This window comes from Mauremys mutica, chromosome 2, assembly GCF_020497125.1.
Source record: "Mauremys mutica isolate MM-2020 ecotype Southern chromosome 2, ASM2049712v1, whole genome shotgun sequence".
Lineage (NCBI taxonomy): Eukaryota > Metazoa > Chordata > Testudines > Geoemydidae > Mauremys > Mauremys mutica.
This window is the reverse complement of record NC_059073.1, coordinates 229,326,443-229,340,654: the sequence shown is the minus strand read 5'-3', so window position 1 is coordinate 229,340,654 and position 14,212 is coordinate 229,326,443. Positions and strand designations below refer to the sequence as shown.

Sequence of the window (14,212 nt, the reverse complement as noted above, 5' to 3'; positions counted from 1 at the left end):
TCTCAGTATTCAGAAGGACAGAAAGCAGTACCAGAAGATGTAGAGGAGGACGTAAGACCATCACAACAGACATATACATATATAATATGGCTAGGGAGACAATGTCTTCCTAACCCCAGACAGCCAACAGCTGGCCTATGCCTTGTTGCATGAAGGTTGATATATCCCAAGTAAAATTTCTTGTTCAGGTCTGGGAATGGTACGTCACTGCAAAATGCAAGGCACAGCAGATTGTTTAGCATAAGTACTGTAATTAGCACAGATTGTAAGGGACCATTCAAGGTAGAACGATCTGTTAATACCTCAGCAGTCATAAGATAAAAAGAGAAGGTTAGTGGGTTATAGATTGTGTAATAAGCCATAAATCCAATGTCTCTGTTCAGTCCATGACTTTTTTAGTGTCTAGCAGAGTAATGAATTTAAGCTCCCAGCGTTGTCTTTTGAAAGTGTTGTGCAGGTTTCCTTTGAGGATGAGGACTGATAGGCCAGATATAGAGTGACTGCTTTGTGAAAAGTGTTCATCCAGCGGTGATAGGATGTTTTTGTCTTTATCATTTTTCTGTGTGAGTTTACTTGAAAGCATAGTGATTGTCTGGTTTACCCACATGGGGCACTAAATGCCCCAACAACAACTAACACACCTTTCAAGATCCATGGATCCTACACATGCCTATCACAACATGTGGTATACCTCATCTACAACACTAAGTCCATATTATGTCTACCTCTCTCATTTATTTGCTAGCTTGATGACTCAAATATATCTAAAAAGGTTGGAGAAGCAGGACTTTCCTTTACAAAAGCTTATCCCTATTGTTTTATAACTGTCATTTATTTTTCAACTAATTTATCTGATACAGATGTAAGGCTTGCTAGTTTGATTCCCAGGAATACAAGTATTTGTTAAACATACTCCGGAGACAGACTACATCTAACACTACAGTACTTACAGCGGTGCAGCTACACTGATGCAGTTGTGCTGCTGTAGCGCTTGTGGTGGAGACACACTAAGCTGATGAGAGAGAACTCTTCCATCACTTAAATATTCCACTTCCCAGGAGAGGAAGTAGTTATGTTGGCAGGAGAACCTCTCCCACTGACACACCACTGTCTACACTGGCATTTTGGCTGGTATAACTTACATTACTCAGGGGTGTGGATTATTCACACCGCTGAGCGACATAAATTATACCAAAGTAAATTCTAGTGTAGACAAGGTCAGACTCAGACTTTAAGGTCAGAAGGGACCATCATGATCATCTAATCTGACCTCTTGCACATTGCAGGCCACAGAACCTCACCCACCGACTCCTGTAATAGACTCCTAATCTCTGGATGAGTTACTGAAGACTAAAGTTAAGTCAGAGAATCCACCATTTACAATAGTTTAAGCCTGCAAGTGACCTGTACCCCATGGTACAGAGGAAAGCAAAAAAACCCCAGGGTCTTTGCCGCTCTGACCCACGAGAAAATTCCTTCCCAACCCCAAATATGGTGATCAGTTACACCGAGCATGTGGGCACGACCCACCAGCCAGACACCTGGGAAAGAATTCTCTGTAGTAACTCAGAGCCCTCCTCATCTAGTGTCACATCACCAGCTGTTGGAGATATTTGCTGCTATCAGTCGTAGATCAGCTACTTGCCATTGTAGGCAACGTCATCATACCATCTCCTCCATATATTTAATCAAGCTCAGTCTTGAAGCCAATTAGATTTTTTTTGCCCCCACTGCTCTTGTTGGAAAGCTGTTCCAGAACTTCACTCCTCTGATGGTTAGAAACCTTTGTATAATTTCAAGCCTGAACATGTTGATGGCCAATTCATATCCATTTGTTCTTGTGTCAACATTTGCATTTAATTTAAATAACTCCTCTCTCTCCCTGGTATTTATTCCTCTTATGTATTTATAGAGAGCAATCATATCTCCCCTCAGCCCTCTTTCAATTAGGCTAAACAAGCCAAGCTCTTTGAATCTCCTCTCATAAGTATGTTTTCCATTCCTCAGATCATCCTAGTAATTCTTTTCTGCTCCTGGTTCCAGTTTGAATTCATCTTTCTTAAACATGGGAGACAAGAATTGCACATAGTATTCCAGGTGAGGTCTCACCAGTGCCTTGTAAAATGATACTAATACTTCCTTGTCTCTAGTGGAAATACCTTGCCTGATGCATCCTAGCCTTTTTTCACGGCTGCATCACATGGCATTCTCATGGCAGCTCACAGTCATCTTGTGATCAATCAATTCTTTTTATAAATGGGGAGGTGGTCTTTTAGGAAGTGTGCCATTGTTCCAGAAAGTCATCTCTGGGAACATCTGCACAAACTTTATGAAAAAACACACAAATGTTCCAGAGATTCTATGTAGATCACTTATCTGACATTGTCTCCAGCACTTATATTCCAGCCCAATATTAATTTCTAGTTTTATTTGTTTTTATTATTACTATTATTATTATTATTATTAATCTCCTTTTGAATGCGAGCTGGATGATGGATGGAGATGGATGGCAGGAGAGAGAGATCACTTGATCATTGCCTGTTAGGTTCACTCCCCCTGGGGCACCTGGCATTGGCCACTGTCGGTAGACAGATACTGGGCTAGATGGACCTTTGGTCTGACCCGGTACGGCCGTTCTTATGTTCTTATGAGCTGGACAGAACTTGTTTCCCAACTGATCTTAAGCATATTGCTGCATCCACTCAAAAGCTGCTTCTCAGGTTATACTACTTGGCAGTCTGTCTTCCAGACAGCCAACAGTTCATCAGAACAATAATATTTCAGGGATTTTGGAGATTATTCTCTGTGTTATTTCCCAAAGGCACCGAACTATTACTATCATAATTCATCCTCTAGCTTCTGCAAGACAGCTGGAAAAATAAAGTAACCTGAAGACTCACTCTGGTACTGAGGCACTGATGTCTTTGGCCTGGTCTACACTGGAGGGGGGTTACGCAACTTCAGCTACGTGAATAACGTAGCTGAAGTCAACGTTTTTAGATCTACTTACGGCAGTGTCTTCACCGTGGTAAGTCAACAGCTGACACTTTCCCGTCGACTCCACCTGCGCCTCTCGCCCTGGTGGAGTACCAGAGTCGACGGGAGAGCGGTCTGCAGTTGATTTATCGTGTGTAGTCTAGACGCGATAAATCGACCTCCACTGGATCGATTGCTGCCCGCCAATCCAGCGGGTAATGTAGACAAGCCCTTTGAGAGCAACTGTGAAATCATTCCAAGCTCCAAGATTCCAAGTGATAATTAAAGTAAATACCCCTCAACAACTGCCAGCAGGAAGTGGGATTATATACCTAACAAAGAAGTAGCAGGTAAACAATCAAAAAACCTAGACTTTACATGGAATGGGTATATATACTTTAATCGCTATTCAAATGGCCAGTAGCAATTACTGGTATCCTATGGCTCAGGTGCTGAAGTCGGCACGCGAGCTGATTTTCAGTGGCACTCACACTGCCCGGGTCCTGGCCACCAGTCTGGGGGGCTCTGCATTTTAATTTAATTTTAAATGAAGCTTCTTAAACATTTTAAAAGCCTTATTTACTTTACATACAACAATAGTTTAGTTATATATTATAGACTTAGAGAAAGAGACCTTCTAAAAACATTAAAATGTATTACCGGCACGCGAAACCTTAAATTAGAGTGAATAAATGAAGACTCGGCACACCACTTCTGAAAGGTTGCTGACCCCTGATCTACTCTTTATTTACACTTCAAAAAAGCCTAACAAGTTATGCACAGCTATTCTGTATCACATGTTCCTCTCACTGTTACCATCACCCTCTCTCTTTTTGTTTGTTACATCTATACGTTGGGTCTTGAGTCTGCAAGCTTTATGCAGAACATCTCTGCTTGTACAGTCCCAGAGAAATGGCAGTCTTTTTAGTTCTGATGGAATACAAAAAACTTCTGAGCACATTTCATTGTTAAAAAAAAAAACAAATTTGACAAAACTTGGCAGCTACAACAAGAGAATCTTTTACTGTTACCATAATGAAGACAAACGTCATAAAGCAATCTTCACCTATAAATGTTAAAATGTTTATGTATTTAAATAAATATTTTACATTCAGCCTACCTCAGGACAAGGATAATACTGTAAAACCAGTCTGAGTTAACTCTGGTGATCCAGCAAGGGAAACAAATGGCAGAGTCAAGGACCTATCACTTAAAACATATTGCCTCCAGTCCTCTAGAGCTTAAATATCAGAATTTTTAGAAAAAACACCTCCTCTAGTATAGTTATGAGGAAGTCTCAAGCCGTCAAGACCCAGATCACATTTATTTTGTGCAGAGCAGGAATTTAATCCACAGTGTATAGCCCATTAAGACTTCAACATTAAAATCCAAAAGATTACAATACACCTTGCTGTAATGGGGGGGGGGGGAGTAGGGGAGAAGGGGTAAGGGGGAAGAGGGAGAGATATGGACATGTTTAATAATATAAGAAATACTTTGGTTTAACAGCCCAATAATCACATTCCATGTAGCCATCTTCAAAGAAATATAAATATTACATTTGGCATATATGATTACAGAAAGTAAGCAAACAAAATACAGAGCTCTGAAGTCTTTAAATATTCACCCTTTCGTATAAGACATGACACTTACTTGCCATCTGTGTCTGATGCAGCTGCATAGTGCAATGGTGTACAACCCCTCTCGTCAAGGTCATTCACACTAGCTCCAGATCCCACAAGGGCAAACAGGCACTGGTAATTACAATTGGCAGCAGCATAATGAAGTGGAGTTCTTTAGAATACATTCAAATACAAGAGAAAGACATGCAACAGATTAATGACAAAAATGCAAAATAAAATGAAATTTTAAAAACATGTTTATATTCTATTTTGTTATTGGCTGAATAATTCAGTTCTAATATATGTAAATATTACATGGTTCAGTAAAAATCATGTAAAGAAGTGTAATAGCAGTCCAGGGTACATATTTATCATATTGGACAGCTTGTGTGTGTTGAGAGGTGTACATACGTGCATAGGAAAATGAAAGAAAGAATTACTGAAACATCTGTTTGTTCAAACAATTTAATTTTAGGCCATTCACTGACAAAACATGAGCAAATCTGATCATCCATAGTGCAAAGCCACCAAGAAAGACCAGAACAAAAAATTCAACTGGTGAAATTTAACCCATTGCTGCAGAACATTTAAAGTAGTTTTGTGTGGAGTGCTCAGTAGGGTTTTGTGGACAGAACTGAGGTCAGATGTGGAGTCCTACAGAGTGTCTATTTGTTTCATCCTGTCTTAATGTACCAAAAATATATGCTTGTATAGAAAATAAAACAAATTATGATTTTTTAAAATATGCACTTGATTTTAAAGAAACTTGAAATTTGAATTTCATATGAAAATATAGTATTGATGAATTACTCAGCCTAGGGGGAAAAACCCTTACAAAACATAATATAGTATATAAACAATTTTCAGAAGTCAATGACTTAGGTGCTTGACCCCCAAGTGACTGAGGGGTCCAAGGGCATGTTTACACTGCCCCGCAATTTGGACAGAGGGATTGTGAATAGCAGTGTGCACCACAGTTCCCCATGTGGACACGAATTTAAAGGTTCCAAGTTTGCACTAACAGACTTCTTCAAAGAGTGTGAACTTTGGATCTTTAAGTTCAGGTCTGCAGCATCCACATGGGAGAGTTCCAAAGCAGCACTTTCAGTAGCAGTGCACACCACTACTTTTTAGTTCAAACTTCAAGGCAGTGTAGACATGCCCTCAGTTCCATTTTCAAAAGGGACTTAGTAGCCTAAGTCACTGTTGAAAAGGGACTTAGGTGCTTTGAAAATTTTACCCTAAATCTTGTTTTTTTAAAGTTACTACATTACTCTGATCCCCTTTATCTCCTCCCTACCTATCATACCTCTTTTTTCTTAATCTCTTTCCCCACAGATCTTTTCTTCATCTCTACACTATAAATAAGAACATCAAATAATCTCATTCCTGGTCCAAATATAATCAGCAGCCCAACAAAAATTTAAGTGCAGCTTCCACAGGGAAAACTACTACAGTTAACCCTTCTATCCTCAGCCAAGGGTGCAAGTAGGACTTCAAAAGTAACATGATTCATAGTCAGATACTTCTGCTGGAGTCCTACTCCTGTCACTCAACCAAGGACTGAGGGACCATTTCCACTAAACCATAGATGCTACGAACAATATTTTTAAATTATGATAAATTCTTGCCTCTGGTTCATCCAGAGCATCTCTTCTTAGTTGTCAGTCTTTCAGACTGTAATCTCTTTGGCTGTCTTTAATTAGTGTCTTGCACAAACACTAATCACATTTTCTGCACTTAAACAACAATCTGGCGCTCGCAATAGTTATTTGAAGAAAGTAAAAGCATGAGTGAGAGTAAAAGCAAGAGAAAGCCATATGAAGAAGGGATGGATGGAGGTAAAAAGGAAAGTTATTTTATTAAAAGAATTTAGATTTTACTTTAAAAAATACAGAAGATTGCAAAATGTTCAGAAGTGGCAAAGTGAACAGGTTGATGAAGAGCATTTATAGCCTTGACAGATGGGCTAATGAGGAGATACCAGGTTGAGATACCAGGTTAAATCTACAGGTTGAGAACCACTTAAACCCATCAGGATGCGCCTTACACCAAAAACATCTTTATTAAAGTTACAGTAACATATGATATTAAATTGGAGAATTTGAAAGAAAAAACAAATACGTATTAAAATACACAAAACAACTATTTAACAGAATGTAACAAATCAAATCTTGTGACTTTTCTATAATTATACACTTTCAATAAGATGCTTAGACTAAATTGGTTGTAGTACTTGAATGGGGTCCCAATAATTTATTATGAATACAATCACTCCAAAAGGAATATATTGTGAAGGAATATGGGCTCCTTCACACAGAATCATTGTGCTACTTATGTGCATGTTTTAATAAAGTTCTAAAATCCACAAACTTAGAATGTTGTGTCCTACCTCCCAAATTTGTCCTTTTTGTTGAAGTCTGCACCAGTGTTGAGCAGAAGGTTTAGGCACTCCAAATTCCTATTAAATTAATGCAACATTGATTGCAAATTAAATTATTTTTACGCACACAGTGCCCTTTACAAACTATCAGAATTGCTGCACAGTTATTTATCACACAACAATATTTTTATTGATAATGGCTCAAACTATATTTTGCATACAAAACATCACCAAAAACAGACTTTAAAGTTGTTGAAAAAAATATTAAGGACCATAAACTGTCCTTGGTCCAAATGTAGGAATGCTGATGTTTATGCAGTGTGCCTTTTGAAATCAACAAGAGCATTGTCCTACAGTAGTAAATACACTTCTAATTTGATAGAAACGTAACAGAAAAAATGAATGCATGCTAAAAGAGTTTTTTGCCAAGATTCAGCCCATGGCAAGTTTTTACTTAGACATTTTTTGTTTGTTTTAAAGCCTTTTAATAAGTGCCAGGAAAAACAAAGTTTGCAATGCATATATGCTATCTTTGATTCTGCATTATGAAGAACACTATCTAAGAAAACTATTTATGGTGATGGCTGTAAACATTGTTCAGAGAGACAGGAAGATTACTAAGATTATAATATGAAGCCTAAATGTGAGGATGGGAGTGAGATAACATCACAAGTGAGTAATTTTTATTCCAAGGATAATATTTTATACCAGTAAATAGAGCCCTACGCAGATAAAAAAAATTGTTTTCCACATCTAATCTGCAAAAACGATCCGCATGATATCTACAGATATAAAATGTGGATCCACATCCACTCACAATCGCAAAAATGGTCCGCGGATATCCGCATCCACGAATATAAAGCGGATATCCACCAATTTGCAGGGCTCTACCAGTAAACAGTCACCAAAAAAACCCAAACAAATCTAACACATAAAAAGTACCCTTGGTTTTTATTATATGACTTTAAAATCATATGTGCATGCAGCATTGGCCATCTGATTTCTTGAAAGTTGTGTGCACTTGAGCATGTACAACAATCTATTGCCCAATTTTTCTAGGCTATGTTGAATAGCTACTCTGTACAATAATTTTATAGTGACTAAAACTGATCTTCCCAATACTTGTGCACATGCTTGGCTTTATTAATGGGTGGCCTCAACGTTAATGGGACTAATATTGTGCTTTAGTCACATGCATGAAGTGTCTGCAGAATCAAGGCCTATATGTTTACATGCACTCCTTAAGATGCCCACCTAGAGAAACAATGCTAGTCAAATACTAATTCTTCTACGGTCTGAATTCTTCACATCACAATCCATCCATGAGCACTATTGATCAAAATTTCCTTGCTTCTGGTTAACTGAACTCTAGAACGTTAGCACTGCATGCAAAATTTAGCTTTACTATTGACAAATCTATGTGCAGGGATATGTTAAACATACAGGTTTCCGAGGCTCTTACTGTCTGTGTGAAAACAACAAGGAGTCCGGTGGCACCTTAAAGACTAACAGATTTATTTGGGCATAAGCTTTCGTGGGTAAAAAACCTCACTTCTTCAGATGCATGTTTTTTTACCCATGAAAGCTTATGCCCAAATAAATCTGTTAGTCTTTAAGGTGCCACCAGACTCCTTGTTGTTTTTGTGGATACAGACTAACACGGCTACCCCCAATACTGTCTGTGTGCACATTCATGCTATCCTCAGCTTCCCTCACATGCTGGCAAAAACACTTAAAACATTTTTTCTTCGTGAATAATCAAAAATAAGTTAGCACCCTGTATTTGTTGAAAAAAGTAATCTAATAGCCAGATGTTTCTAAATACAACAAATAGCGTATACTATAAAGATATACACACACAGAGGGTAAAGTTGTATCTAGCTCATTCATAACTGTGCCTGGGGAAAGGCAGTACAGAGCCCTCCCCCAACTCTGCATAGCCTATTTCAAAGGGCTGGCCAGAATTACAGCTCCTTTGCCCCACTGAGAGTAACTCAATGGAAAGGGGATAAGTGAAGAAAGCAGGTGAGGTGGTGGCACCGTACCCCTTCACCATGTGTCTCCGAAGTGCTCCTAACATAGGGCTCTGGTAAATGATAGCCCTAAATAACATGGTCTGTACTTTCGATAGGTAGTAAAACATGCAAGTAAAATTAATCCAAATGAGCCAATCCTGAACCTGGGATAAACACTGATTACTCCTGGGGGAATTCTGCACCAAAAAATAAAAAATTCTGCACACAATATTTTAAAATTCTGCATATTTTTTAATCAAAATAATGCAATATAATCACTGATTTCAATTATTTCCGTAATTTATTTAAACTACAAAATAATGGATGGAGAATGGAAGTGGGGAGCATTGGAGGAAATCCCCAAACCCCCTTTCCTAATAGTAATGTAACTAGGTTTCAGCCTTTATTTCTAGTTATTAGTCAACAAATATATGAAGCCATATGCTCAGTGTTACATCAGGCAACTGAAGAGCAAGTGAGGACTGGGGAAAAATCAAACTCACAATTTATATTGGCTACTTACCATCTCCAAAAAAGGAATTAGCAAACAGTTCATGGAGCACATTTTGATAGGAAATTCTTTCAGTCCAAAAAGTTAGACCCATTCTAATCACGAAAGCAACATAAGCATTTATAAGGCCATACTGTCCTTTAAACCACTCTGGCAATGTAAGGGAGCCTTAAAACTTTTACACCTGTTTTATACTCCTGGGGGAATTCACAAAGACAATGGGAACAATTCACTAAGCAGGCAGGCTGCTGCATTCTGCTCTGCCTGAAGGGACAGAGCCTGTCCCACGCCTACCTCCTCAGAAACACCCCGAAGCCCTGCCCTCCCACGCTGAATATGCTGCAATAGGGAGCAAGAGGGACAGTCTCTCTCTCTCTCTCTCACATACACACACACACCTCTCTGCCCATCCCCCAGGTGATTTACATCTCTACTGGCTGCTCCAAGCATCTGAACCAACCTGCCTACACTGCTGGGGAGGGGCGTGTGACCGCTCTTGTGGCTTCCCTTTGTTTCCCAATTAGAAGTCATTTTTCTGTGAGGAAGCAAAAAAATCTGTGGGGGACACGAATTCTACACATGTACATTGATGCGGAATTCCCCCAGGAGTAACTGATTGTGTTTGGTCATTACAATAAAAGATTGATGACTGAGTAGAAATTGCAGTTATGCCTTTTTAAAGCTTGTAGAAAGAAGCCATCTTGAAATTATGTTCATACTTAAAAAGCTCCTTGGGGGAAAAAGAGGAGGAAAACGCTGTCAGGATCAATGATTTAAGAAAAAAAATTAAAAGTGAAGGCAGAGCTTCTACCTACCCTCCAGCTGCAGCTGCATGAAGGCAGGTCCTGCCAAAATCATCTGGGGTGTCTATGTCAAAGCCTACAAAAATGTTAGTATATTGTGAAACCATATATGTAATTCAACCCCTTCACCAAACTGCCCTTCAGTAATTAGGCTGTAATGTCATGAAGTAAGTTTATGTTATTTACAACAGTAAATATTGAAACAATTTTTTCCTTAATTTAAGAATTTCTTAGTGACCGGAATTAGTGAACTACACAGGGATGAATTCCAGTTCTCCCCACATTTTCCCCCACACTATCCTTCCCCTCTTTCTTCAGCCCAAACTGGATGGACCCTACATGTGTGTCCCATCTCACATGGAGAGGGCACATAAAGCTAGTTAGTGATCTGATTTGAGAAGTGGTCCCTAGATTACTAATATGGGCTGCCTCTCCACTGCCCCTATTTCACACTCTCCCTCCCATTAACCCCCTAGGAGGCCTCACCCGAAGTACAAAGTACTTCTCAGTTCTGTTCACTGAACAATCCATCTCATCACACTAACACCTTGCCTGACACCACTGTCTCCAAAATGGTCATCCACATAGGGACAAGCGGACTTTGCAAGGTTTGCATCACTGTGATGGATGAATTCAGATTCCAGAGGGGTTCTTAATATATGAATCAACTAATTTCACCTCCCTCCCCGCAAAAAATACACTAGTCAAAGATACCAATCTTCACCAACATCAACTTATTAAAAAGGAGTTTCTGGACACCAGTAGCCTAATCTTTTCAGACTGAGGACTGCACATATAATTTTTAAACGGTCAAGCAACCATGACTGATGCTTTAGATTATGTGTGCTGGTCCACATCCCTTTGTGTAACTAACACACACAATGGAAATCATCTGCAAATCCTCTGATGGAGATTACCTTGACACGGGGAAGTCTCCTGTAGGTGCACATCTAGTACAACTTAGCACTGTGACAGAAAGGGGAAGTGGCTGGCGTATGCTGAGCTTTGCCTATCCTCCAGCTGTCACATGGTACCTAACAGACAGTTGTCAGCTGGTGCAAATTACAGCAAGATGCTCTAACCAGTGCTGGAGAAGAGAATCAAGAAGCCTAAATGGTAGTTCCTCAGCTTCTCTTGCTTTTCCCCCTTCTCCTGGGCTTCCTTTCTTCCCTGTGGTGTGGAAGGGAGCCCTCCCTTTGCTAATCACTCTCCTAGGCTCAAGACTGAGACAGTCAAGCTTCCCTTTTGAGCCCTTCCATATCTCATCAGGGAAGCAGACAATGGAGCAGCCAAAATTAGTATGTCGTCCCTTCCTTGCCATGCAGTAGGTATTCAGCTGAAAAGGGACTGACACTGTTCAGCATAATCCCAGCTCACAGCAGAGCTGATCCTGGGGTCACAGGTGAAGCAATACCCTGTACTGTTTCTTCATAGTGAGGGGGCTGATTAAACACTTAAGTTTGAAAGTCGCAGAGTGCTGCTCAGGGAACACGTTTTTAATTCATAATCAAACACAAACATTCTTCTTAATGCAGTTGCCCTCAGGGCCTACAGGTTAGAACCTGGAAGGCCACAAGTTGAACACCACTGTTCTAGGCAAAGTTGTACTAGAATCATGACAATTTGGAGTTCGAGGGGCAAGTTAACAAGATGTTAAAGTGATATCACCTCATGTTTTGAACCACTATAGTTCCTAAACTACTTGTCTAGTTTGTCTCAATCCCTCCAGAAAATATGTGCATAAGATCACACTTCTGAAATTTTAGGCATATTGTTTCAGTTCTGGCAAAGTTTTACAAGTTTTCAAATTTAGGCTTACCACAGAAAGCTTGCTCCATCTTTAACTATGCAAGGTAGCTCAGACTAGCTAGCACAATCCTCAGCTATAAACAAGCTAACTGATTATTTCTATGTACTATTGAAAAAGGGCTTACATATTGTGAAATATACTGAAAGTACTAAAAGGTTAACGTATATGTAGTAACCACAAACACATTTTTAAAAGAGTATCCTACCTGATGAAAGGAGCTTTCTGCAACAGTCTGAAAATCCACTTAATGCTGCCAAATGGAGAGGAAACATCCCATGTACACCTCTCCTAAGATACATCATAGTCTCATTACAATAAAAGAATCAAGATTGCATGCTAAATTGCATATGTATAGGGTTTCACCAACAAAATATAATTAGAATGATTAGATCTGAGGAAATCTCTTAATATGTTAAGAAGCTTACTTTCAATCTAAAAATAACGCATTAATTCAGACTGACAGTCAGTTAAAATGTATGAGGTTTTGGCTTGCATATTTCAACTATTATATTGAAGTACAAGTTGGCAACACAGTCCACTATTTCTTTTCTGATTTTTGTTTAAACTACAATGAGATGTGACACTATAACAAGATACAGTATCTGCAAAGAATATGACTGAATGCATTTCTAATCTCATGTTGAACATGAGCTAAGAAAGAAATGTGAAACAATACACCACTCTGGCTTTCTAATTAATGCATTTCTGAACTATTTTAGCCTATGTCCAAGTTAATTACTTACTTTGCAGTGTCAGCACCACTTGTAATTAGAGTGTTGATTAGTAGCTCATGACCATATCTAGCTGCGATGTGCAAAGGAGTATTTCCATTTCTATCTTCACAGTCTATTTCAGCTCCTACAATATAAAAGTTACTGTGAATGCACATAAATGGTACATGTACATATGTTTGTTAGCAAAATGGTGTTAAAGATTAATAAGTTTAAAGTACAAGTGATGGAGTGATTTTTTGGTTTAAAAATTTAAAATGTTTTAGTGGTATTGAGTACTAATGGTACTCCTAGGGAATTTTGCGCCAAAAAAATTAAAATATTGTGCACAATATTTTAAAATTCTGCAAAATTCTGCATATTTTTATTTGTCAAAACAACACTATATAATCACACCAGTTTCAATTACTTTGGTAATTTATTTCAAAATACCTGCCAGAAAGTATGTCTGTAACAATATAGACAACCAAAAAGATTCTGAAAATGTTTTTTGACAAACAGATTCCTTACCAGGCATATTAACACAGAATTTGAGGTATTTTTGCTGACAGTTATCTTGTTTCAGTGAAATTAAATACAACAGAACCTTGTTTAACCGCCATTATCTGGCTCTCCTTATTAACCAAACCACCAGCCACTAAGGGCTAACGCCTGGATCACCCCCCACTAGGGTTGCCACCTTTCTAGCTGCTGGTAACCAGATCCCTGAGCCCTGCCCCCATCGCTCACACCTCCTCCCCCCAAGACCCCACCCCCACTGCTCGCAAAATCGTCTCAGGGGGCCTGCCTTCACGTAAGAGGCAGCCCCAACAGAGCAGAGGCTGGCATGGGTTAATAATCTGAAGTCTCACCCCAGCCCACGATAACCAGACTTTTGGTTAGGGTTACCACCTTTCTAATTGCTAATAACTGGACTCCTGAGGCCCCAACCCCCCAAGGCCCTGCCCCTGCTACACCTCTTCCCTTGAGGCCCTGCCCATCACTTGCTCAGCACATCCTCCCACCCCCTCCACCCCACAGTAACTAGACTTTTGGTTTGGGTGCCCAAGGGTTGCCTGGTCCCCTTTTAGACTGGACTTTCTGGTCAAAAACCAGGCACCTGGCAACCCTAAATGGCACTCAGACAGAGAAGCCAAAAACTGGACTGTCTGGGTAAAACCCAGATGGGTGGCAACCCTGCCCACTCTCCAGTTTATCTGGATTTTTGGTTATCCAATCTGGCTCTGGTCCCAATTAGACCGGATACTCGTGGTTCCATCGTAATACATTTGAAACACATAAAACCAGGAAAAGGAAGCATTTTGGTGGAAATCACAAATTCTGTGTGAAAAAATAAAATTCTGCAGGGAACATTAATTCAA

General features: G+C 39.4%; 1 protein-coding gene across 3 annotated transcripts in view; it reads right to left on the bottom strand.

Moving 5' to 3' along the window:
* The window catches only part of ANKRD28 (ankyrin repeat domain 28), a 198,263-nt gene that overhangs the window by 32,992 nt on the left and 151,059 nt on the right, over window positions 1–14,212 (bottom strand). For all 3 annotated transcript variants that reach the window (XM_045005108.1, XM_045005106.1, XM_045005107.1), the window contains exons 10-14: window positions 12,864–12,978; window positions 12,326–12,408; window positions 10,323–10,386; window positions 6,991–7,059; window positions 4,630–4,770 (exon numbers count right to left, since the gene is read on the bottom strand). In XM_045005108.1, coding sequence (XP_044861043.1) covers window positions 4,630–4,770; window positions 6,991–7,059; window positions 10,323–10,386; window positions 12,326–12,408; window positions 12,864–12,978 — 472 coding nt within the window. The remainder of the gene's footprint in view (window positions 1–4,629; window positions 4,771–6,990; window positions 7,060–10,322; window positions 10,387–12,325; window positions 12,409–12,863; window positions 12,979–14,212) is intronic.